The sequence below is a fragment of the Equus przewalskii genome, chromosome 5 (assembly GCF_037783145.1).
Source record: "Equus przewalskii isolate Varuska chromosome 5, EquPr2, whole genome shotgun sequence".
Taxonomy (NCBI): Eukaryota; Metazoa; Chordata; class Mammalia; order Perissodactyla; family Equidae; genus Equus; species Equus przewalskii.
The window spans coordinates 22,290,479-22,317,016 of record NC_091835.1 but is presented as its reverse complement, the minus strand read 5'-3'; the positions used below and the strand labels follow the sequence as shown (position 1 = coordinate 22,317,016).

Genomic DNA, 26,538 nt, shown 5'->3' with positions numbered 1-26,538 from the left:
CATGAGCCAGGGACTTTCCAGCTGCCATCTTCCTAGGTATCCGGCTCTGTGGCCAGTGACTGCCCAGCATGGGAGGAGGGATGGTCCCCTCTACACCAGGACAGTCAGAGCATGTGATGCTCTTGGCCACTCAGATCTGTTCTAGTAGGGGACACAAGATCAAGTGTCCTCCAGGTTTTCATATGTGAGTTGGGGTCCCTTCTCCTCTTATCTGGGATCTGTCAAGACACAGCCTACAGGTGCAGGTGGCTTTGCCCCCTCCAGAGGAGGGGAAACCTCTGCTACCCAGGCCATGACCTGTGGACAGGTGAGGATGCTGCTGACCAGCAGAGCGAAGCAGGGATGGGAGGTTCCTGGGGGCAGGCATTCCTGCAGCCACCTCTAGCTGTCTGCCCTCCACTTGGTTGCATGAGCCAACCTATTCTCCCAGTCTGCCGAAACCTCTTTAAATCGGGCTTCTGTCACTTCCAAACTCAGTCCTGACTAATCTAGCGGAGAAGGGACCTATGCCTGGTGGGAAGCTCCAATGTGATGACTGCTCATCTTATGAGCTCAGTACCCGGTAAACCTCTACCGCGAATGCTGGCTTCCACTTCTGTATCGTTGCAGGGACTATTCCCACTCACTAAGGAAACAGCTAGGAGACTTCTGGACCCCAATATTTTCCCTTCTTCTGTACGACAGAACATGAACCCGGTCCTCCCCAGGTTCACAGAAGAACTGCCATCCCATGACACGGCCTTACTCAGATCACCGATGGACCGGGATTCCACCACATCATGGAGTGACACTGCGACGCCATTCCCGTTATCAGCAACTAGATAAACAACGACAAAAACAATAATGGGCAGCATGAGGCCAACCAGTCAGAAAAGACAGACTGGGCCATATTCTTCATTGTCACCCTCACCGAAAACGTGAAGCATGAGCCTCGGACGGTGAGAACGTGCCGTTGCTGTCCATTTCACTCATACCAACCTATTCTTAGCGACGAGGACGGTGGCTTATGCTTCGTTCATTCTGTAAAGCCAGAATTCCGGACGCAGAAAGTCCTGATGACATCCACGCTACAGGCGTGTTCCTTAGTGTTTAGATGCACACGTGATCAGCACAACGCGATCCCCCAGCCCCTCGACAATGAAAACTCAAAGCGCCACCACGCCCCAAGCCTGAAATAAAGAATGGCGTTGTTTCCCAGCGTGACATTCCAGGGCTGAGCTGTTTCATAAAGTTTTGTGATTGGGCTCACAGGGAATTAAACAGTTTTCCGTGTTTAACGGTTAGCTGTGGAAGGGTCCACTATAATAGTATTTTAGCACCATGAACCTGTCGAAATCAACCTGCCCAATTATTCCAAACGACATTAATAACACCGGATATTACACTAATTGCGTCCAGTTTCTATGCAGACGAGGCCCCACGGGGCTAATTTCGCCTCCTCAGGGGCAAGCAACACAGCCATCGCGCTGATTTCACAAGGAATCCCTTCTCATTACACAAGGCTGGGCTGTCAAACTTTTTTTTTTTTTAAAGGTTAATGGGCCAATCAGTCATCAATTATTTTTGCGGAATCCTAGCAGACAAAGGGTTAAAGAGCCTAAAGCAGCTGCCACTGTTGTACGTTGGGAAGTTGTTTGGAGCAGGAGACATCTGACAAGGAGGCCTTTGGGGGCAGCGGGTGAAAGGGGAGGAGAGCCGGACAGAGGCGCACCTGTGGTTCACTGGTGGATTCAGGGGATGGAATGGTGGCACTGTGCTTCTGCAAAGACCAAGAGGATGTGGGCGCTTGGGCCCAACCGAGGCACCATGGCTCCAAGAGGTCTGTGAGATGCTGGGGCAACACGGACAATGACACCGAGCAGATTTGTTTCTCTTCTGAATTTAGAAGGGCTCCACGTGTCTGTACAGGTTGCTCACTCCAAGGTGCTCATTGGCTGGATGAGGAATCTGAGTCCATTCTCCCGGCTCCCCCACACACCTGGAACCCAGACCCCTGAGGACCAGTCCTAGCCATGAGGCCAAGCGTCCTTCTTGACATATTTAATGACAAACGTGATGAAAATGCATCATCTAAACTGTGCAGAGACGAATGTTTAGTATGGAGGACAGACATGTTCACTTGCACAGGGGGCCCATATGAGTCCAGGATCCGTATAGCCCAGAGGTGTCCAGGGGGTCACCGTTTAAAAATGACCTGACAGTGAGATAGCCAAGGCTGGCCCGGAAACAGCCATCCTCTCCACTTCTGACTTCTGTTGTTAGAGTTTTAAGGACGTTTGTCTTAGGATCCACCACAGGACCCCGATGAATATGTCAACGGCAACTGAAACCTTTGGCCAAGTCATTTCTTCTCATTAACAAGGGTGTATTAGCAACGGGTTTCTCGCACTTTCTGCCTGAAGCTCCACGCTGTCTTTTCTTCATGTCCTTCAGGTTTGGGGGTCCACTCTCCTGTCTTTCTTGCTCTGCCATCTACTCACTGGGAGCCCATGAGCAGACCATTTCACCCTTTGATCTCAGCTTTATCTACAAGGGAAGTGCCAGGCTGGGCTGGGATGACAAAGGCGTGTGGTCCCTCCCCTTGTTTTGCCAGGAAAGAACTTCCTGATTCCCAAGAGCCTGATGCAGCCTCAGAATCCTGCCTAACACAATTCTCCAGGTAGCCACTATCAGTTTACCAAACCTGGAAACTGAGATGGAACGTATCTGCTATTTGCCCCATCTCTGGGTCTACTGCAATCTATGAGATAATGCAAGGCTATGGCATAAAGAGCCCAGGGTTTTATGCTAATTTTTTTGAGCCATACGTTTTATAAAATCAACATTTCTGCTTTCAAAGCATATATTAAGTAGGCATGTGGTTTAGATATTTTACTCAATTATGATGAAAACCACACATATTTAAGATTTCAGCCCAAACCCACCATAATATAAAAAGTTCATTTTTATTTATTTTCAATATTTCTCCCATTTTTTAGGAAAAGATAAATGTGAAGGAAAGCCTGAAGAATATGGTCCAGGATTGTGCAGAACCAAGACCCATGGCAAAAAAAATAATATATATAAGAACAATCCCTCCTCCCATTTGAGAAGTTAATTTTAAACAAAAAGCAAAAAGTCGTTACTTCTGGTCATTATAAACACATGCAGTTCATGGTTCTCAGGTAAATATTTCTGCAAGCTCTGAATTTGGCAAACATCTTTGTTTAGCCCAGAGTCCAACAGAGGTGTCGGACTGCGGCTTAATTCAGGAGAAGAGCAGAATTAATTCTGTGAAGAAGCGAGTCCCCAGAGGGAGGTCACAAAGTTAGGAATGCTTACTGCTAACTGTTGTCACGGGGCATTCTCAGGAAGTGCAAAGGTTTTTATTTTCAGAACACACTCGAAGGAGCTGGGAGAGCAGTCTGAGAGCCAGGCATCAAGAAACTCCATTCTGTTAGCTCTGGATTCCAGACCGCAGGGCGCCACGCATTGCTTAAATGAAGGAGAGCGCCTAAAACAACGCTCTTGAAAAGAATAATCGGATCCCAAACTGAAAACCTTTCAGGATGCAGAGAGTGGATGTGTTCACATGTTTGCTGGCTCTTGCTCACGATCCAGGCAGCCCCTGAAAGCCCAAGGACCAAGCTTTTGGTTGAGAAAGAAAAACCAGAGGCCTCTGTTGTAATTTATCTAGTTACTAAGCAGTCCTCTGTCCGTTTACCACGTTACTCACACTAACTTAGAGTATGCATCACTTTTCAGAGTCCCCACTCTCCTGAGACGGACATGTGGGCTCTGCCATGCTGGGTGGGCCCAGAGCTTCTTCCTCTCCTCAGAGTTGAGGGTGGGAATCGAGACGGGCATGTGGGTTCATCAGACCCCCCTCGGAGCCCTTCACCGCCCACAGGTCTTCTCTCCAAGTGCTGCTGGATGCTCTGATGACCGTCAAACCGTCATCCTTAAGTCGAGGGCTGGAAAAGCAAGCCATCTTGCTTCTTTCCCCAAAACGTCAATTCTGAGTTGTTTCCCATGAAAGGGCTTCTCAAATCTGAAATTATCTGCATGAGTTCTTAACCTGTGCCATTCATCACCGGCCGGGGCCTGCTTTGGCTGATTCTGCCCTAAACGGATACCTTCAAGGCCTAAAGATGGTTCCGTGGATACTCCACACAGAGTGTGGTCTTGGAGTTATTTTCCTATTAATTAAGTCTTTACAACAATTTAACAGCAACCACCGTGGTCACCCTTGCCATGTGCCCAGCTCTGCAGGAAGGGCGTCGTTGGCTTCACTTAATTTCTTTTTCAATTATCCTTCGAGGTAGGTTTTATGGTCTCCATTTTAGAGAAAGAAAACTAAGCGGTAAGTCATCCAAATTCGCACAGCTGGGAAGTGGCAGGGCTGGGAGCGGATCCAGGCATGTCTGATTCCAGAGCCAAATTTCCACATCTGATGATTCTTTTGAGGAGCATGGTAAATGGGACTGGGAAAGCTAGTTTTAAAAGTCTGGGAAAAAAAGAAGCTTGATTTTAAAGTTCCTCTTGCACTTTCAGGAAAACACTTCTTGTCGAATTTCTGCTCCTTGCTATGCAAATGATGCTCAAGCATTTGAATTTTCTTTGAATGACAATTTGTGGCACTCCTGACATTAGGCAAGGAGAGCAGTGGGTGTGGGCGCTGTGTTCCGCGCCTCTATCTATGTTAACTCACTGACTCCTCCCAACCTGTGCAGCGGGCGTCATCTCCCCAGTTGACAGAGGGGGAAATCGAGGTACAGAGAGGGCACGTCCATGACCCAAGGTTCGAGCTAAGAAATGGAGGTGCAAGAATTGGACCAATTCTATCTGGTTCAAGGGTCTGGGCTCAAAACCACTGTCTATACTGCCGCTCACAAACACAAGGTGTGCAGAATTTCTGATCCAGAATCCAAGTTTGACAGCATGTGCAATGATTTAGAAGAAGAAAAACGCCGCCTGAGTGTGGAAGGCAGCCTCAGAGGGTGGGCCCCACGGGCACGCGGAGCCTTGGGAACGCTGCTGGGACATCTCGGGGTGGACTAGACACTGCAGGGAGTCCTTCAGAAGGACAGCACGACTGTCACACCTGCTAGGGCAGAGCAGCCTTTGTCCCCCACCCGTGGTGACGGCTGTCTGCTGAGTGTCACGGCCCCACGGGGCATCCACACCTCTCCGCTGAAGCCCAAGAGTACTCCGTGCTCGTTGCTGAGCCCACATCCGGGCTTCAGCCTGTGGCTCCGACCCCAATGCCCAGCCTGGTCTCCACATGCCACTGTGCTTTCCTGGCGCTCCTGACTGCCCTTCTCTGTGTCTCGGTTTCTCCTTTTGTAAAATGTGGAGGATGTGATCTCCCTCAGGGATTGCCAGGGAGTTACAGGACAGGATGCCAGGAAATTTCTCAGCGCTGTGGTCACAGGGGTCCTGTCAAGTCCCATAGATCATGAAGCCTTTCCTGAACCCCTAAATTGAATGTAGCTTCGCTCTCCACTAAACCCGCAGGGCACCCAGGCCTCATTCGGAACTTATCCTCCCTCACTCTGCATCAGATCTTTGTCTGACATCCCCTGGGCTGACCATCAGCCTTTCCCCTCTCTGTCTGCCCAGACCCAGCACAGGTCATGGTGTGCCACGGCAGGAACCCGAGACCCGGGCAGGCTCATCACTGCGACTTGTGAGTGTGTAAGCATGTGCCTGTAATTTAACTCAACTCGAATGAGGTGGACATCTCAGAACTGCGACTATGAACACCGCGTGGTGGAGAGAGAGGCCACTGACTGAGGCCTGCCATTTAGAAGTGCTGCTCACGTGTGCTCACAGGAACAGGGACCATCTTGCCTGTCCAGTGGAGGAAGGGCGTGTGGGGCACTGATACAGGTCTGAGGCACGCAGAGTGTCTGCCACCCATGTTCTCCAACAGGAGACTTGTTTTTCTCCACGGCAGGGCCTGTTTGGGACCACAGTGTCTGGGGACCTCTGAGTCCATTCTCTTGTGCAGCTGTGGCCGCAGGGAGGCATTCCAAATGGGTTTCACAGGTTGTCTCTGGCGCAAGTTCCAGATGCACAGAAATGGACCTCGACAGACAGGGCTGCACTGGGACTTCGGGCTAACGCTGAACCTGGCGAGTACTTGGGTGTAAGCGTCATCTACAGTGTAAAGTGGCCTGTTCAGCTCATATAACGCAGGTGGGCCTGGCACCCCAAGAAACGACCTTTATTTCCCAATACATCTCTCTTTTCCCTATTTTATGCTTTATCAAGACAAGATAGTGCTTGCTTCCATAAGAGCAAAGGGAGCTTAAACACCCCTGAAAGAGTCCACATCTTCACCCAGCTCAACGTGGATGATAACCTGGTCTGTCTCCAGCTGTGCAGGGCAAGGTGAGGCCCAAGGACAAGCCCATGGACTCCATAATGCGCCCTGGGCTGCCGCTCCGAACAAGCCAACAGGCCTCCCTTCCGTGTTTCCTTCTACACGAGGTCCCCCCTCCTGCTAGTTCTCTGTGTTCTTTCACAGAAAAAAGTCCATCATGGAGCTGACATTCCCAAGTGGAGCCTCAGCCCCTTGGTGTTGAGATTTGTTTTTCCCTTGGGTTAGAAGCTATAAAGGGGAGAATCACATCGTGAATATACCTTCCACTTTACAGGCTTCTGAGATCGAAAAATTAAAGTTGCATTCTTGTTGAAGGAACTCAAATTTCACCAACCTTGGGGAAGAGTTTAATTTTTATAAAGTAACAAAGATTTGAAAATTAGTACGATAAAATATATACAAATTAGGTTTCCATCTAGGTTTCAGAGATAAGTTGCCCTAATGGACAGACAAAAGCAGAAGAGAATTATTTTTGTTTTCTAAGCTTGTATGTGTGTTTCTCTAATTAGTTCTAACTTGTTTACATCCACGCTGACATTGACCATGAGGATCCGAGAACAGGTTCTGGAGTTGGGAGAGCTGGGCATATGTCCAACATGCTAGCTATGTGTCCTGCAGAAAATCACTTGACTTGACTAAACCCCAATTTCTGTAGCATAATACCTACCTGGCAGGGGACTACGAAGATTAAATGAGATAGTGCAGTCCTGGGACCAGAACAGAGTGGACTTAAGAGAAAAAGGGCTTTGGAACGAGACCATCGGGTTCAAATCTTGCTCCTGCCCTTCTCTCACCAACCTGAGACGCAGGCAAGTCCCATAATGTCTGAGCTGCACTCTCCAGATTTGGAAAGTGGGGTGCGGACACCCTTCCTCTGGGCTGTGCTGAGGACCACACCAATGCGTGGACACGCAGCTTGGACAGTGCCTGGCTCACAGCAGGGCCCTCCTCTTACTCCTAAAACTCAAGTTCCAGCTCTCTCCACAGGAAACACTGGAGTCAACTGGAGTTTTGTGTTTTGTGGGTACAACTAAATAAACTACTCAAGTAGCACACTTTACAGAGTACCCCACTTGGAGATGGGTCCATTTAGTATAACACTCAAGGCCTCAGGTTAGAACAAAAGTTAGAATGTTCAGGATATGAATTTTCATACAGGATCATGTTAGAGACATCCAAAGACTGGAAATCAGAAAGGCATTTTGAGAATTTATTTTATATAATTATATGAATTCAGTAATATACAACTAAAAGCCATATGAATCGACTTTGTATGCACAGATCTTCATCTTAAACGAAACCCAAAGTAAATGAAGAAAGATCACGTTGCTTAATTGAAAATTCATAAATGTAACTGAACACCGAACAGGAGTACAAGAAGACGTGAGGGAGAAGTGGTTTTGGGGCCATTCTTGACTCCAATCTCCCCAGGGCTGCCTTTAGTAGCTGCTGGCAGTCGGCTGAGGGACCCCAACTCTAACTGGTTAACCGGTATTTGTGGATTTCAGAGAGCAGCTAGCATCACCCATCACCCAGGGCAGACGCCGCAGGTTACCTGATTGGCCGAGGCTGACCAGTCCCCACTTCTGCAAATCGTCACACCTGTTGTGAGCTGCAGCCCACCGGGGTCTCCAGGAAGGCTCCATGAGTGAGTCTGAGGGGGAGCTGTCTGCCCTCAAGGTTAAGGAGCCAAAGTGTGTGCCTCCTTCTTGCCCCCAACTTTGTATGCAACCCCACATAACACCGGACATCACGTCTCTTCTCTTTTAGGGCCAAAAGTCAACAAACAAATTTGTTGTGACAAATGCACACACACACGAAAGAAAAACATATTTGATAAGGACAGAGGGAACAGAAACGATCTTCACCCTAAGTTGAAAAACTAACATTAAAAAGCAGTGAATGAGTATATTTAATACTCTTTAAAGTACAACCAAAAAAATGCTATTGCATGTGAGTGTTGCTAAAATCCTCTTATTTTTCTCTTTCATTTTGTCTTTCTTGAGTGAACACTTTGAAAGAAGACACCAAGGGGGTCAGGCTCCATTGGTACCTTAACAGACGACAGTTTCCCCTTGAGGAATGAAAAGAAAATTATGATTAAAAACAGGTCTTTAACAAGCCATCGTGAAAATGTAGTTTTGTTTTCCAGATTCATTTTTTTTTTTTTCTGGCTGAGAGCAGGGCTTTCAGCGACCAGACAGGAGTAATTGTGAAAGGAAGAAAAAAAGGATGTGATATAAATCAGGAAAGGTTAATGATCGGGATGTGAAGAGAGGGGACTTGTTTACAGAAATCGCGTGCAATTTAAAATTTACAAGAGATTTAATGCCACTGCTTGGCAATCGCTAAAATCAACAGCCCAGAAAACAGTGACATTAAGAAAAATATTACAGTTATAATCATCCCCAAATAAGTCAATTAGTGTTAGGGCACGAGCTTGTGATTACTTGACCCATTTGGCTTGCACTTAACTGAAAAAAAATGTCCCCCTATTATACCAAGATCGCTGGATTGTGACCTATTTTGCATCACACGGATTGTACGCCAGCCTCCCTTACGAGTGCTTGGGCTGATGGTGGTGGTTTTCCTTTGCCTGGCATCAAAATAATTCTGACCCTTGACATTTGTAATCATAAAAAAAAAGAGGCAATTTATAATTGTGTTGTTCAAATGAAGGTGGGGGAAAACTCCATCTGCTATTATACAAAAGCAATGCCGGCTGTCTTCGGTGGAAAAAGCAATGCAAGTCAATTTGTGAACTCTGGCACCAGACGACCTTTAGAAACACAACAATACACTGAATTTACAAGCAATAGCAGCCCATGCAAATGACCCGGGCCTGGCTGCCTCTGGATTAGAGCTGCAGAGAGTATTATGGAGAATGCTTCCACAAAACAAATTAAGACTCTTACTTAAATGTCACGGCACACTATTGTATTTGGCTACAGATCATTACACCTGATACTAACACTTTTAAAAACTGTAATAACTTGGGAAATATTACATTGAGTGCCCACATGTATAAAGGAAAAGAAAAAAGAGGAGAAAATAGGTTCCTGAAGTAATTTAAACATCGCTACTCTACGACGGAAGGGAAAGGTCAAAATTTAAGTAAGCTGAAAGGAACATGAATGGTAAAACAAAACACACAAACAAAAAGATGAAAAGACCACAGGAATGACTCTGCAAACACAATAAGGGTGCATGCGGCTTTGGGCGAATCACATTTCCATTTCTGCATTGGAGAGGAAGGAAGGAAGGACGGACGGACGGCGGGCGGGGGTGGGGAGAGGGGAATGTGTGGCGTTACCTTCAGTGTTGGTGCTGCTGCTGCTGTATATATTTCGCAGGCTACCAACACGGTTTAGTTTCCATGCTTTGCGTTTGGCTGCATCCCGAGAGCAGAAAGGGGTGGGGGGGAAAGAGAGAAAACAAAAAGGAAAAAAAATACAAATGAAAAGGGGAGAAAAGAAATGTCAAAGTAGCACATGAGGTCACCTCGGAGCCGTCGGTTCCCGAGAGGCACGTGGGCGCTCGGGGCCAGCCGGCGGGACCCCGGCTGCCCCGCTGTTAGCACAGAACTCAGGAACGGCGGAGGCGTGCCAGCCAGCGTCATTAGGTTTGCACAAAATCAAACAAATGCCCAGGCAAGGAAGTCCATGCATCCCTTTAGCCCACCCTGCTGGGTGTGACACGTGGCTGCTCACAACAGTGCAAAGCTGGTCTTTTCCTTGGGGGTTGGTGACATCTTTTGAAGGAGCTGTGATGCCAGCAGCCATAAGCCCTTTGATTTGGCAAAACATTGGCAGCATGTCAAATCCAAAGAGATTCTGGTGATTGGCAGATCATGTGTGTGCTGCAGAAGGTAGGTCTGTAATAACCAGAACTGTTAAAAAACCAAGGCTTTTTCCTCCCAGACATATTTGGATCTGGACAGTAACCTACACCAGCAAAACTCTAGCACCGTTGCTGTGGCTGAAGGGCGGAGTCCATGCTCCTTCCCAGAGGGAGGATGCTGGAGGCTTTGCCTGGAGCTCCCAGGAACCCAGAGAGCACAGCCTCCTTAAGCTCTCAGCTCACTGAAGAAAGCATCCAAGAAAAAAGATGGATACCAAGCTACCCCCAGAGGAAGTGAAACGCAGAACCCAGTTAACATGGGTGTAGCATGCCCTCTGCTCACAGTGTGTGCAGGGACTGTGTGGGGTGAGACGGGAACCCCACCTCCAAGGACACTCTTCTCCAGGGACGCATTCTCATCTCTTTGGGCCCCCACCCTCCCAACCATCGACTCAGGCATGTGGACACCTGTGGCTAATAGGTCGCTTCCTGTCAGCCCTTCAGGAGAGGTTTCACAGCTACCAGTTAAATAGCATGGCTCTATCTGAGCAAGTCTTCAGGCAAATGGGGCTGAAGACACAGCCACAGATCCACGGGCCGGCTGGACGGGGTTGCCCCATGGGCACCCACGTCAGCATAGGCAGTGACGCCACAGTCACCCATTTTCCCGAAGAAGAGGCACGACCAGCCCATCTGTCGTCTCTCTTAACTTCCACAAACAGAAAGAGGAACCGGTCAAACCTCCCATTAGGCTCTCTTTGGATAACCGTTCGCTCACCTGGGGAAGGCAGGTGTTTGTGCTTCCACAGGTGTGTCTGAGGCTCACAGAAGGAAGCCACATTGACCCTTTGGTTCACAGACTGATGTAGAAACAAGGCACGCACAGTCAAGGGTCAACTCCTGACTTAGGATGGGTTGGCTGTTCTTCCCTGCTCAGTGCTGGAGCCAAAATACTCAACCTCAAACAGTGCGGCGTAGGTCTGTGCATGCCTAGTTCTGGGGGCCACAGAATGACCCAGGGTGATGCCCACGTCCCCCCTGAGAAGTTCTGCTGCTCACGTGAATCTCAAACGCTTCTCTGCATATTGGGTTTGTTAGGAGGGACAATATAAAATCGATGCGAGGAACAGGGACACTTAGGGAAGCAAACGCAATTGTGAAACAGTACTGTATCTTCAGGACGCAAGCTTTATATTAATGACGAGAGTAAGAAATAGCTGTAACTTAGTTGTCACCTGATTTAAAACGAGAAAAAGTTAAGCTATAACTAAACACCCAGGAATTACTTTGTAGTCTGAAAACCAACAAAATAATTTAAGAAGAAAAGTAATCTCTAAACTAGTAGGCATTTAAAGATGGCGACCGAGGCCCTTCTAGGGTATATGGGTCTAAATGGAATGTTTCGGGGGTGGAGAAGGTGCCTTCTCCATATCCTCAAGGTATCTGTCCCACGTAAGACCACACCTGGCAAAGGGAGCTTCCGGTATGCACCAGTGCCAAGTCATGCCTTGGAGACCCAGGAAACCACAGCAGTCAGTCCTCAAATGTTTCCTTAGAAATGGTCAACGAATACTTAGCAGGTTGCTGAGGTATAACGGATGCTTTCACAGAATTAAGCGTGTGCTTCCTTATCTCAATAGCTGAAGCTCTGGCATGTTGGCTCATATTTTACAAGTTCCAGAAAGTAGGAGCCACAAAGAGGCTACGCTCAGCGTAAAACTTACCTCTTTCTAAAAGATTTACATATAGATAGGCCGAATCTGGGCTGGCACCCCTCGAGACACGGGAGGGAAGCTCCAGCTGCCTCCTCCCGTGCAGGAAAGCTCTGTCCTCGCCTGCCTCATGCCCGGCATTTTTCAAACTCCCGTCTCCCATTACCGAATGGATGCATAAGCAGGAAGTGAACTCGCAGCCTGGTTTTCTATTAACCTATTGATGAAATAATCAATTTCAACGTGTAAAATGTCATGCCTTTTTCTTTCTCTTAAACAATGGACTTCTTCTGCCTGATACCAAGGTCCTGATACATACATTTGTCTCCTGGGGCATTGATTGTTCTAAGTCCACTTGTTTAGAAGCTTCTCAGTGAGAAAATACCATCATATGAGCATCGATAGAATCCCAGGCTATGTGCAATGCTGCTGCCTGGATTCACTTCGAAGGGAAGCAGACACACTGCACCAAATGGGTCCAGGAGCACGCCAACCTGATGCCACTGGGTGCCTCCTCCATTGACCATCACACGCCACTGGCCGTTATGCTGGCAGTGTCCCCCATCTCAGGCCTCTGGAATAGGCCGTGAGTCCTGAGGACTTCAAGTAGACTGGCTCAAAAGACTACATTTTCGGGGTTACCTTTAATTAAAAAAATTTTGGGAATATAGTTTCTTCCTTTTAAACATAGGCTAACTTACTTTGATTTTGTCACTAATGTTATTTCACACAAAACCGTTATTTTCATATCCATGAGTTTTCCATTCTGCTATTTTGCGGACTGGAGAAGCAACAGTCTCTTCTGTGAACTGGTTACAATGCCTCACATAGTTATTTAAATGGCAGACGTCTCTGCACTCTCAGATGCTTGAAAACCAAAATGCAAATCTCAATAGACATAAAACCCCAGCACATATAATTTCAGATCTAGTGCAAACTAATTGTCAGCCCGAATGTGGATGGTGAGAGATTGAGCTCTTCTCATTGCAGCCTGCACACTGCATGGAACTTTCTGAACCCCAATCTGGGTTGGCAGAAAAGTCAGCAACCCTGGGGAAAGGAAGCCATCAGCAGGACAGCATGCTCCGCCTAAGGCGCCCAAAGGTGAACAGTGACCTCAGCTTAAACACAACACTGCTATGTGGACACCATGGTAGGAGGTGGTACAAGAGACACAGCTGATGGTCAAGAATTAAAAACAGAGAAGGACATGAAACTCATCATTATACTGCTTGGAATGTATTTTCTAAGGATTAAAAGGATCAAAACTTTGAAAAAGGCGGGTCAAGATGGTACAGACACTCACCCCCCCCAACTATAAGACAAACGTTTCCCACCATGTAACAACAAAGGTATTCTAATTTCCTCTTGAAGTTATCAAGGAACCCTCTGGAATATGAATTACCAGTAAACTGAATTTATAAGGCAGTCTTTTAACTACAAAGAAAACAAAAGAGAGGTGATTGTGGCACCTCTGGTACCAAAATACTAATGTTGATGAGTGTACTGGCATATGCACTTGGGATGTCCAGTAACACTGCCCCTTTCTGAAACAGCCCCACTGATGGCCACGTTCAGTCATGACTGATTTTCTGGTAGTGGGTCATCAGATTGGCATGTGGGGTGGCTGTCACCCAGCTCATCTGGGTTTCAACTGCTGTCCATCTTGAGTCATAGAGAAGAAAGGCTGGTATAAACGTTAATTCACAGAACATTTCTGTAAGGTGTTTGATAGTTACAAATGAATTTCCAGATGACCAAATGAGGTATGGCATAATACACTCAACTCCTCATAATTACTAACAGACAATCACAATCTTTTCAAAGGAGACAGAAAGAAAGGGAAAATGTGCAAATTATGGCTTTCTACTAAGTAAGAGTAGCTGGAATCATTTAGAGTTAACGACTCCCAATTATTACACATCTTCTTATTTTTGGAAGCTACACATTTTTGTGTGAGTTCACGCAATGATTATAAGGGACTTAAAATTTCCTTTTTTTTTTTTTTTTTACTATGGCAATGCAAATGCCTCAGAACCAATTACAGACAGCAGATTCCCAACATGAGAATCTTTTGACTAGCTCTTTATAAGTGGAATAAAAATATTCCTTAGTCGGTTGGCATGCTTGACCGAGCAAGGTTTTATCCTCAACTCTTCCTCCATCATTGTCCAGGGAGACCACAGACTTATATTAATGTCACCGCTGGTCTCCTCCTGACAGCGTTCTTTGTTGATTAGATAAATATTCCTCAGATAGCTGATTAAAAAATGATGCAGCCGTGAGGGTGTGTGTCCAAGCCTTGTCAGCCATGTTGGACGTGCAAGGGTGCGTGAATCACATCCCTGGCGCGAACCGAACAGGCTGGCTCAATGAGGCACGCTGCAGCCCTCAGAATCAATTATGAGAACTAACAGGATCTTTTTACCTACACGGAGGAAGGGGCTGGGTGAAAAGGGTGTGCCACTCATTTCCAAGAACGTCTTGTCTCAGAACGAAACAAATAACCGTCTCCATTCATACAGGGGAGGGTAAACGTGTACCTCTTAGAGAAGCCAAATGACAAGCTTATCAGCGCTACTCCCTGTCCACACCAGATGCGCATTTATCTATTTTTAAAGATGCCATCAGTAGAAATGCCACTTGTGCGGAGAGGAGCGCTTTGCTCCTCAGAGCATTTCACGCTGACCGAGGCACCAGGACGCTTCATAGACAGACCATCCCCTAGGAACCGCTGCGGGTGGGGACGGATGCCGCTGTGGTCTTGTGTTACTTCCAGTTTAGTGCACCCGGTATCCCGTGATCTTTTGTGGGTGGCGATTTCATTGTCAGGTTAGAGACTGGAGATTTCTATTGAGCTGGCCACTTGAGTGTTCATCTGCTCAACAAGACTCGGTAAATGTTCTGGTCTCTTAAAAAAGGCAGTGTTTTTCTTTGTTCTAAGATGCAACGCCGAAGATTCTTACACTATGTGAATTCACTGCTGTAGCTGCGAAGGGGCTTGACATCATGGTCGCTTCCTAGAGGCGACCACACAGAGAAGGAGTCATATTGAAACATCCATTAAAAGGGCCTTTGAGAGGATTAAGCGAAACCTGAGGCCATGCAAACATAGGACACACGTTCAGGAAGCAAAAGAACTTCGTCCTTACGAGTTTCCAGCAAGATTAGTGTTCTTTTCGTAATTTGAAGCCATAGAACGTGGAAGGTAAAAAAAACCTAACTAAATAGAACTCTGAAATAAGTAACTGACCCTTAATTATAAAATTTTAATTTGATTTCTAATAACTCATAATGGCTTTCTTTACGGCAAATACGATTTCCATCTTGGTGGCTTCTTTAAAGCTCTGACGATTTAGAAACTGCCGAGGGCTTCTATTTAGTGGGCTAATGGAGATGAGCACAGAAAATACCATTAACCCTGGAAAACAGCGAAAATAAAAACTAAGCAAAAACTCCAGGATACGCCGTAAAACCAGAAGTTCCAATTAGGTGGAGAGTTGGTTTTCCTTTTGGCCTAGAAACATACTCAGTTGCAGAGCAAGGGTTCAAGTGTGCCCAAGATTTATTGGGTATTTCAGTATGATACCAAAGCCCAACTCTTACAGGGATTCAAAGAAGAAGTGAGTTGAAGCAGAATACACTTTCATGATAAATTTGTAATGTAGATTTCAGGTCTGGGACATTCTCAGATGGAGATTAGAAATACACCAGTACATGATGGAAACGTCTTTCCATGTCTTTGTGGCATAGCTGTTCATTTTGAGAAGGGAAGGCTTTTTTGGGGGGTGGCTCATTAGGAAAGTGAAATTGGGGCTCCTTGGCCTCTGGGCATCACTCTCTTCTGGATGCATGATAAGGGCATGAGAAGAGAAACTGCTCACGCCCTGGACTGTTGGGAGCCCAGTATCATGGGGAACATGCTGTTTCTTGTAGGCCTAGTGACTCAATGAACAGTGTCATATGGACCCTGACCATTTCATATTTGTAGGATTGGACACTTGGCATTCAAAACAGAAAGACAAAGCAAACCAAATTCTCACATAAGAAAAAGTGAAGTTCAAGTCAGTTTTTCCAAGCTGAACAATGTGTGTGCAATGCACCTCTTGTGAGATTTGTTCAACTGCGTTCGCACAGGCAAGTGGGAGCAGGGTCTGGGAATGGCGCAGGTCTTCTGACCCGGCCCCATCTCACATCCCCTCTCCGAGGGCCGGCTCACTGCTCTGTGGAGTGGACGGCAGGCGCAGGGCTGCCCATGTTGCGGGGGGGGGGGGGGGGGCGGGGGGGATGGGCACGCTGGGAACCCCCCCCCCTTAGGCTTCCTGAGACAGAAATGACTGATAATGGGAAACATTCGTCTTCTCTTTTTTTCCTCTTTCCTTTCTTCTTTTTCTTTCTTCTTCATCTCCTCCAATAGAATATATTGCAGGCCTTTTACTGGATTTTTTTTTTTTCCACACACAAAATCTTTCCCAACAATTCCAGAAAAAAATAGTTTTTTAATAAAACTTCAAATTGTGCTATCATATTTCAAAGGCAATGACCAGTTACAGCCACGGAATCAAAGGCATAGTTATTTAATGACCGCAGCTTGCGCTCCCTCACAGGGCTGTAATTGAGGGGCTGTGATCGCTGGACCACCAGTGTCAACAATGCGACGATGCATTTGATCCACCATCTTTTGCTGACTTCCTACAACTGCCGAGTGAAATGAGACATTTGGGGTTATTTAGTCAATCACGGTCCCCTTCTATGTGGCCAGCTGAATCTGAGAAGACTGGTGAAAATGTCTTTTAGAAAACATTTTTAACCTTTTCACTTAAGACGGACTTCACTGGAAATTCCCAATAGTATTCTGATCTGTGGCTTGAGAAATCATGGAAACCCTAAGATCTGTGGTCTTTATTTAGTCAATCAAGTACAAAGATCACAGCGGGAAAATAAAAGAAGAATGCTAAACTTTTGATTCTTCTTGCTATTATGGACATACATTCCTTTAAACACTAACAGATTTCTTCCCATAAACCTGCTTTGGCCATAACTTCACAACTTTTTAGCATGTTCTTTGGTGACTGTCAATGATTAAACAAGGTCATTAAAGTGCTGACACAACAAAATAATAACAAATGTTTCCTTTCTTTCATTTAAAAATAATTTAAATACACCAATTTTATTCAGGTTCAGGCAAGAACACATTATTAGACTATTTTCATACTACTGCAGAAGCAGTTACTTTCATATTAACGCACTGTCAAGAATAAACCAAGACCAGTCTAACTATCCTTTCCATTTTCTGTCTAAAGTTCTTATCCGTCTATGTAAACAATGATCACACTTGTCAGTACAGCTCTGAGAGAGAACTGTTCTGCTTTTGAAGGTAAGGTATTATGTTACCATACTTTTCAAAATTGTCCCTTTGAACAGTTGCATCACGGAGTCAGCATATCATCCCGACTGTTAAAGACTTAGTTATTTCCAATGTTATGCTATTAAAAATACTATATTCTGCTCAACTTAACAGAGATGCAGATGGTGACACACAGAAACATTATATTTCTGTGTATATACACACATATATTTCTCTTCTCTGCTTTGTCTGCTGAGACGGCCGCAGAGAAATGACAACCCAGTAGCAATAAGCACACCTAGCCCCTGGATCTTGGTCTCTAACACCATTCTCCAGTAGAAAGAACCAGGGCTCCTTGGAGAAGCGGCTAATTCTGGGACTGGGGCAGGAAATATATAAGATGAACCTGGAGCATCTTGCAGTTCCAGAAAGTAAGGAAGGGCTCAAGCAAAGAGACAATGCCCACACAGATGAGGGCAAGACCAAAGGACACAGGAGCCAATGAAAGAGCTCCCAACAGCCAAAGCTGGAATTGGAGCCACAAAAGAAAGCAGTATTGGAATATCATCTAAAGTATAAAATAAATATCTGAGTCCATACTAATATAAATAAATGATTGAATAAATTAATAAATGGGGAGAAGAGGCAAATCTTGCATGCATAAGAACTCCAAATAATTTATGTAGCTACTCCACCTTAACGGAGGAGGAGCATAACCCACCGCTCCTTAAGTGAGGGCTGTGCAGAGACTTCCTCCCTAAGAGGACAGTGCAGAAGTGGGGATGGGGTGGAGAGTAACTTCACAGCGGAGGAAACTGACAAACACAGCCTTAAGCCTGGATCAAGGTCAAGACTGATAGTCATAAGTCACGTTGACATCGTACACTCTTCACATGATGTGATGAAAATGCCACTTTCCCTCTGTGGTCTTCCTCCCCAAACCCCTAAGCCCAGACTAACGCTGAGAAAAACATCAAACGAATTCCTGTTGAGGGCATCCTACAATATACCTGACCAGTACTCCTCAAAATCGTCAAGGTCATCAAAAACAAGGAAAGTCTGAGAAAATGTCCCAGCCATGGGGAGCCTAAGGACACATGACAACTAAATGTCACATGGCATTCTGGATGGGATCCTGGAAAACAGAGAGGGCAGCAGGTAAAAACTAAGGAAATCGATTAAAATACAGACATTAGTTAATAATAATCTATCACTATTGGTTCATTAATTATAAGAAATATACCATACTGATGAAAGATGTAAGTGATACGAAAAACTGTGTGTGTGTGTTGTGTGTGTGTCGGGGGCGCATATGGGAATTATCCGTACTCTCTCTTCAATTTTTCTCTAAGTCTTAAACTTTTCTAGAAAATAAAGTCTATTGGAAATACTAAACATCTTTGGGCAGGAATATGATTTTTTTCCCTCCCATCTAAATTTTTTCCTTAGAATAAAATGCTGGAAGTAACACTACCAAATGAAAGGAATATTTTGTAGCTTGGATTATACACAGAGAGAAGTACCTCGTCACCATATATCATTTATTCTACACATTAAATCAACTTTTACAAATTAAAGACAATTTGAAACCTTAGCATGGCACGAACAGCACATGTCACATGTGCTACTGAAATTCTGAACAACTTGAAAATTCACCCCCAGTGGCCGCTGTGCTATTTAATTTACGATTGTGGAGACGGGCTTCAGAGTATGTTTGTTAACCAATATTCCTTCCAGGCAGTAATTTACCAACGCCAGTTTTTCAGGATACTGTGCTGTCTCCTTATATTTCACTTGGAATTGTTGACCTTGAAATTCTTATTTTTTTTCCTTTAGTGGATGACCATGTATATTTAACCAAAATATACCATGTTTGGACAACTTCACAGCTAACTTCCAGGACTGGCTTTGAATGATTAGAAAATGAGCTTTGATTCATTGAGGAAAAAAATGTGCTCATGTTGAATTCAGATCTCAGCTTTTAATCAGCACAGTAAAATCATCTTTTTAATAAAAGTGACAGAGTTTAATACAATTAAAGATGAAAATCATGCTGAGTCGACTTCACGAAATTCACCGAGACACCCCTGTGGTAATTTACTCTGGGAAGGTCTGAACTCACCAGTGGCCTCCAGACTCCCAAGTGCTACATTCAGGAGACAAAATTAGTAACTTTTCTTAAACAGTGAGGAACAATAATAAAGTTGTAAATAAGACAAAGAAGTTTGTAATCACCAATGCATCCAGTGGATGGTGTCCAAAGTAGATATATTTTACTTGGGCACAAGATTAGAGATGCCCATTGGCTATGCTCTTCAAAACCCATTTCATATATTAAAAACCCCAAATAAATTGCAAAAGGAAGAAATCCTAAACTGACTTATAAGCAGAGCTACAGAGTATACGGCCTGATGGTTTTCAGGTTTTCGACCATCAGTTCCACGAATGGACATGGAACATAGGAATCTGTACCACATACGCATTATTTGACAGTTTTCTTTTCTCATTCTTTGGGGAAAAAAGTGATATATTTACAGTGTGTGCAGGACATGCAAACTGCCAAGAAAAATCCATCAGGACTGCAATGAACTGCTCCCTTCACGGAGGATGTGGCTGCAGGGTGTCTCGGGTTTCAGGGGGTTAATGACTGAATTTGATCAGTGTGGTCACTGTCTACCTTACCCTCCTCCCAGCAGGGCCAGGTGCAAGGTACAAGAAAGAACAGGCGACAAACACAGAGGAGAGTGGTGGGCAGAAAAAGCTGGCTCAGGAATCAACAGTGTCCAACCTGGGAGCAGCACGGGGTGGCTGTGGGGTGACAGCTCTGTGCCGTGGTCACCTCTTCTGTACGCAGAGGGTCACCTCCATCCCAGGGAAGTGGGATGGAGGAGGCAAGCAGACAACACAACAAGAGGGGCACAAAGTCTGTGCCTCAGCACATAACAGGCATCCTCCCATTACTGCACGAGCACAAGACCAGTCCAAGGGTACAGTCAACAGAAAGAAAACTGCAACCAGCAGGAAAGACATGAGTGAGGGGAATACTGGTGGTCATACTATTTGAATAGTTTTCTACTGAACCTCTGCAGAACCTCCACACTCCTTTAAAAGAACAGCGAGCAGGGCATGTGTCCCACGTTGTGTTTCATATCCAGCCCCTCCTGCTCGCTCACACACACATACACACAGAGGTTTCATTTTTAGGAAGTTTAGTCATTAAAAAAATTTTGAGAATGTGCTAAATTCAAGCAAGAAATGGAAAGAAATGGTGTTATGAAATAGATTTCTGTAACTTCTGGTAAAGTTCAAAAACTTTATAAATTCCAGCCTTTCAGGGTGGGTCTTGTGGCATTGTCCATCTGTAGGTCCCTCATTTTTAATGTTTAAATGTCCCGTTCGGAAGGAGCAAGAGGATGCAGTGAGTTCTACCCTCAAAGGCCAAGAACCTCCAATGAAAAGAAACAGATGAAATCCTTTCTTACCAAGAAACACTGTAACAGCAGCCAATGATCCCCTCATAGAGGGGGCGGTGGTGACACCATTTGTCGCCATATTCTTTTCATGTCTCTTTTGTCATAAAATTAGGATTTGAAGCAGCTTGTGAAACATACAGTATCTCTCGCACACATGCATGAGGAGGTAAGTAAGGATGAAAGAGACGAATTCCATCAGAAGAAGCTACTAGAATTACAAGGGTAAACCAGAACCTTCCATTTGAGTGGACTCTGAATTTTTCAGAGAGCAAGAAGAAGACAGGTTTCTATTAGCTATCCTGGAGAGTGTCTGCACTGGGCAAGCTGGAGCAGCTTAGAAATTCTCAACACTGCGTCTTCTTAAACAATAAACTAGACAACTTAACAGGGATCAACATATGATAAACCACTAACCACATACTGTGTGCGATGGTATCTTTACACATGTGCTGCGGGAACTGAGGCGTGAGACGCAGCCACAGCCCTTTGAAAAATGTACTATGAAACAGAAAAAAATCCGGAAGATTAATCTCAAGAAAGAATGGAAATATTTTTCAAAGTAGTAGAAACACAATTCAGAATGATTTCCAGAATTATAATATTTTAAAAGGTCTTCATTAAAGGCAATATGTACACACATATATACACACACCCACACACACACACGACACATGCATGCTTCTCCATTACTGGCCAAATAAGAGTTCTGGTAGAATAATCAAGTTGGGATCAATGATAGATAAATAAACTCAGTGACTTCTTTCCTTTCCTGCGTTTAGCTGGTGGTGGAATTGTATTTTCTGATACACTAAACTTGAGTGAAAAAGTAGAAAAAAAAACTGGCAAAGGTCAATCTCTCTGGTGAAAGTGGTTCCCAATTTTTCAAGAATAATCAAGGCCTCTTTTGATGACCGCGATCTGGCAACATTCTAAAATGCGGTTAATCACAATGTCAGTATACGCTCACTTCTGACGTACACCTGCATTCAAGGCCCTTGGCATCTCCAGGGGTCCGTGACCTGCAGGCCAGGAGCTATCGCCCCTTCCTCCAGATAAACTGGACTTTATGGCCCACAGAAAGTCCAGAATGGGCAGCCAAAGGGCTGACAGGGCTTGGCTCCACTGCACGCTCATGCTGACGGCACTGACTTAGGTCCAAGCAGCAATAACACCACTTCCGTAATCAAGATGGCTGGCATTTAAATCAAAGTGCAAAAATATTTTAAATAAAAGGCCCGATGGGGGGTAAAAGAAAATGCTCACCCATTTGCTCTTGTCACTACTGTGCTAAAAATTAACTGTGTGTTCAAGCATAACTTCAAACAGTTAGAAGACGCAGGTCAGACACTATCTCTAATCAGTCAAGCAGCAGCGGCCGGCGAGCCCGGAGTCACTTGTGCTGGAGACGTGGGCTCTGAAGGTGTCTTCACAACCAGTGCAGGTGCCGGGCAGCTGCTCAGCTGGTGGAAGCTCTGAGTGTTTAACTCCGGGTGACTGAATGACAATGGCTGCTACTAATCGTTTATTGAATAATGAAACTGACACAACTGATAAAAGGTTTCAATCTTGAGAAAAATGATTGATCGTTTTTCAGTTTACTGGCACTGCCATTTGTGTGACAAACGGTCAGGAAGGCCCCCGTTAATCTCCGCACACCTCCAAGCCCGATGCGGCAGCTTCGGCTCGCGCATCCAGATAATCAGGAATAGCTAATAACATCGCCGCGTGAGGCTGTGCGGGCTAAATACTGGTGTTTTATCAAGGCTGATCTCCGAATCAATTTGCACAATGGATTTTTTTTTTGGTGACGGGCAAGGGAGAGAAGAGACAGGAGAGAAAAAAGAGGCACAACAGCAACAGAGACAGATAAGCCCCTGCTAGAGAAAGCGTGGTCCTAACAGAGAAATGGAATCACCAGCAGGATCAAAGCGTAAGTGACTTCCGATTGGCCCTGGATAGCTTATAGATTTTCTCGATGGGAAAATCTGATCTGCAGCATCAAAGTGACCCATCAAGGTTGTTTGTCATTGAGCGCAGGGCTGCTGTGCATGGAAGCTGCCATCTGCCCATGATGCACAGGGTACGGTTCTTCATTAACTAGTCTTTCTTCTATTTTTCTACGGGAGGGTGATGGGTAGTGTGGCTTTAAGTAAATTAAAGCTTTTATTTATAAACAACACTCAAAAGAACACGTTGATCTCTACGGTACCAGATGTGTATCTTATTCTAGTTTTGGTAAAAATCAAATCAATTCAACGTGCTCCACCGCCGAGAAATTCACATAACGTGGATACCAACACAACTTTGTGTTTTGGGCCCTCTACTCCTGCTTAATGCCTGTGTTATCTAATTGGGGGGAAAGTCAGGATTAAATAAGAGAAGGCAGGGAGTGCCAGGCTTACGAGGGACCCTGGCAGGCACAAGATTTGTCTCCTGCCTTCTCCGGCTTTCAGTGTAGTCGAAGGGACAAGACTAAGGCATGTGAAATGGCTTCATCGTATCAGGTACATAAAACAAGGTTGCCCCTCGGCAGAAAGTAATTGCCCATCAAATTGTCTAAATCAACATGAGTCGAGGAACAGATCACTATGTCCCACGGCCTTGTCCCTAAAAAGGACCGGGTTTTTCAGTTGTATAACTGCACATCGTGGGTATTCTATACATCCTGATGTCAAGGTTGAGGAAAATAACTCTCTATACAAACTTGTCTCTAAGATGCAGAGTTTTTGTTTAAGTCATTTTCAGGCCATAATTACAAACATCTGAGCTTTAAAATAGTTTTTCTTCACCTTTAATGATAACTTTTTTTTTTCAAGATTGGCACCTGAGCTAACATCTATTGCCAATGCTTTTTTTCTTCTTCTTCTCCCCAAAGCCCCGCCAGTACAGAGTTGTATGTTCCAGCTGTAGGTCCTTCTAGTTCTTCTATGTGGGACGCTGCCTCAGCATGGCTTGATGAGCAGTGCCATGTCTGCACCCAGGATCTGAACCAGCCATCTGAACTGGACTGCCGAAGCAGAGCGCGCCAACTTAACCACTGGCCCGCGGGGCCGGCCCCTAACGATAACTCTTGCTACTATTTTACGAGGGAACTTCCAACGTCAATGGCAGTCACAACAGCACGGACACTTTTAGTTTGACATTGTGGCTGGATGGGCTCTCCAGCCTCTGGAGGTGCGAGGGGGGACATGCATGGCTCACAGTGGAGATCTATGGGAAGAGGCTGAGGAGAGGGACCCTGTAGCAACACGGCACTTCTGTGTAACACAGCTCTCACTCAGCCCAAAGTGCAATGGGAGTGTCGCCTCTCCCTGGAGCCCACCTGTGCTCCCTCATCCACGGTGGGTAGAATGTTAGCGGGTGGGTGCTCTGAACGAGTTGAAGAATCAGCTGACAATTTTTGGTCAATGCTATTCAACGGTCAATCTCTGATTGTTGCTGTCTACAACATTTGAAAAACACAATTTCACAGATGATCATTAAGTCAGAACATAACATTGTCCCTGGGCCTTCTTTTTTCATTTTTTTTATTGTGGTCTAAATAGTTTATAATATTGTGAAATTTCAGTTGTACATTAATATTTGTCAAACACCATACAAATGTGCCCCTGCACCCCTTGTGTCCACCCTCCCACTCCCTTCCCCCTGGTAAACACTAAATTGTTCTCTATGTCTGTCTGTAAGTTTGTTTATATTCCACATACGAGTGAAATCATAGGGTGTTTGTCTTTCTGGCTGGCATATTTCACTTAACATGATGCCCTCAAGTTCCATCCACATGGCTGCAAATGGGATGATTATGTCTTTTTTTCTGGTTGAGTAGTATTCCATGGCATATACATACCACATCTTCCTTATCCAATCATCAGTCATTGGGCACTTGGGTTGCTTCCACATCTTGGCTGTTGTGAATAATGCTGCAATGCACATAGGGGTGCATAAGTTTCTCTGTATTGTTGATTTCAAGTTCTTTGGATAAATACCCAGTAGTGGGATAGATGGGTCATATAGTATTTCTATTTTTAATTTTTTGAGAAATCTCCATACTGTTTTCCAAAGTGGCTGCACCAGTTTGCATTCCCACCGGCAGTGTATGAGGGTTCCTTTTCTCCACAACCTCTCTGAAGTTGATCACTTTTTTGTCTTGGTGATTATAGCCATTCTAATGGGCGTAAGATGATATCTAAGTGTAGTTTTGATTTGCACCTCCCTGATGATTAGTGATGCTCAGCATCTTTTCATGTGCCTACTGGCCATCTGTATATCTTCTTTGGAAAAATGTCTGTTCATATCCTCTGCCCACTTTTTGATTGGTTTTTGTAGTTCAGTTGTGTGAGCTCTTTATACATTATCAGATTCACCCCTTATCAGATATACGATTTGCAAATATTTTCTCCCAGTTGCTGGCTTGTTTTTTCATTTTGATCTTGGTTTCCTTTGCCTTCTTTTTACTTTGCTCTTCAGTCTGATGAAGTCCCACTTGTTTATGTTTTCCTTTTGTTTCCTTGCCTGAGTTGACATCGTATTTGTAAAGATCCTTTTAAGGCTGATGTCAAAGAGCGTACTGCCTATATTTTCTTCCAGAAGTTTTATGGTTTCACGTCTTACCTTCAAGTCTGATCCATTTTAACTCTATTTTTGTGTATGGAGAAAGATAATGATCTACTTTCATTCCCTTGCATGTGGCTATCCAGTTTTCCCGGCACTATTTATTGAAGAGGCTTTCTTTTCTCCATTGTATGTTCTTGGCTCCTTTGTTGAAGATTAGCTGTCTGTAGATGTGTGGTTTTATTTCTGGGTTTTCAATTCTGTTCCATTGATCTGTGTGTCTGTTTTTGTGCCAGCACCATGCTGTTGGGATTACTGTAGCTTTGTAATATGTTCTGAAGTCAGGGACTGTGATGTCTCGAGCTTTTGTTCTTGTTTCCCAGCATTGCTTTGGCTATTCGGCGTCTTTTGTTGCCCTATATGAATTTTAAGATTCTTTATTCTATTTCTGTGAAGAATGTCATTGGGATTCTGATGGGGATTACACTGAATCTGTAGATTGCTTTAGGTAGTATGGACATTTTAACTATGTTTATTCTTCCAATCCATGAGTAGGGAATCTCTTTCCATTTCTTTATGTCATTATTGATTTTTTTCAGCAATGTCTTATACTTCTCCTTCTATAGGTCTTTCACCTCCCTGGTTAAATTAATTCCTAGATATTTTATTCTTTTAGTGGCAATTGTAAATGGGGTTGTATTCTTGAGTTCTTGTTTTGTTAGTTTGTTATTAGAGAAATGAAATGCTACAGATTTTTGTATGTTGATTTTGTACCCTGCAACTTTGCTGTAGTTGTGGATTATTTCTAACAGTTCTCTGATGGATTCTTTAGGGCTTTCTATACATAAATCATGTCACCTGCCAAGAGTGAGAGTTTCACTTCTTCCTTGCCTATTTGGATTCCTTTTATTTCTTTTTCCTGCCTAATTGCTCTGGCCAAAACCTCCAGTACTACGTTGAATAAGAGTGGTGAGAGGGTGGGTACCCTTGTCTTGTTCCTGTTCTCAGAGGGATGGCTTTCAGTTTTTCCCCATTGAGTATGATGTTGGCAGTGGGTTTGTCATATATGGGCTTTATTAGGCTGAGGTATTTTCCTTCTATACCTATTTTATTGAGAATTTTTATCATTAATGGATGTTGGATCTTGTCAAATGCTTTCTCTGCATCTATGGAGATGATCATGTGGTTTTGTTCCTCATTTTGTTAATGTGGTGTATCACATTGACTGATTTGTGGATCCTGAACCATCCC

At 44.7% G+C, this 26,538-nt stretch overlaps 1 protein-coding gene across 17 annotated transcripts in view; it reads right to left on the bottom strand.

Moving 5' to 3' along the window:
- The window catches only part of AGAP1 (ArfGAP with GTPase domain, ankyrin repeat and PH domain 1), a 559,287-nt gene that overhangs the window by 83,289 nt on the left and 449,460 nt on the right, over positions 1-26,538 (bottom strand). For 8 of the 17 annotated variants that reach the window (XM_070618668.1, XM_070618665.1, XM_070618663.1 and 5 more), the window contains one exon: positions 9,681-9,758. The exons of the other annotated variants lie outside the window; for them this stretch is intronic. In XM_070618668.1, the coding sequence (XP_070474769.1) occupies positions 9,681-9,758 (78 nt within the window). The remainder of the gene's footprint in view (positions 1-9,680; positions 9,759-26,538) is intronic. 17 annotated transcript variants of the gene reach the window in all.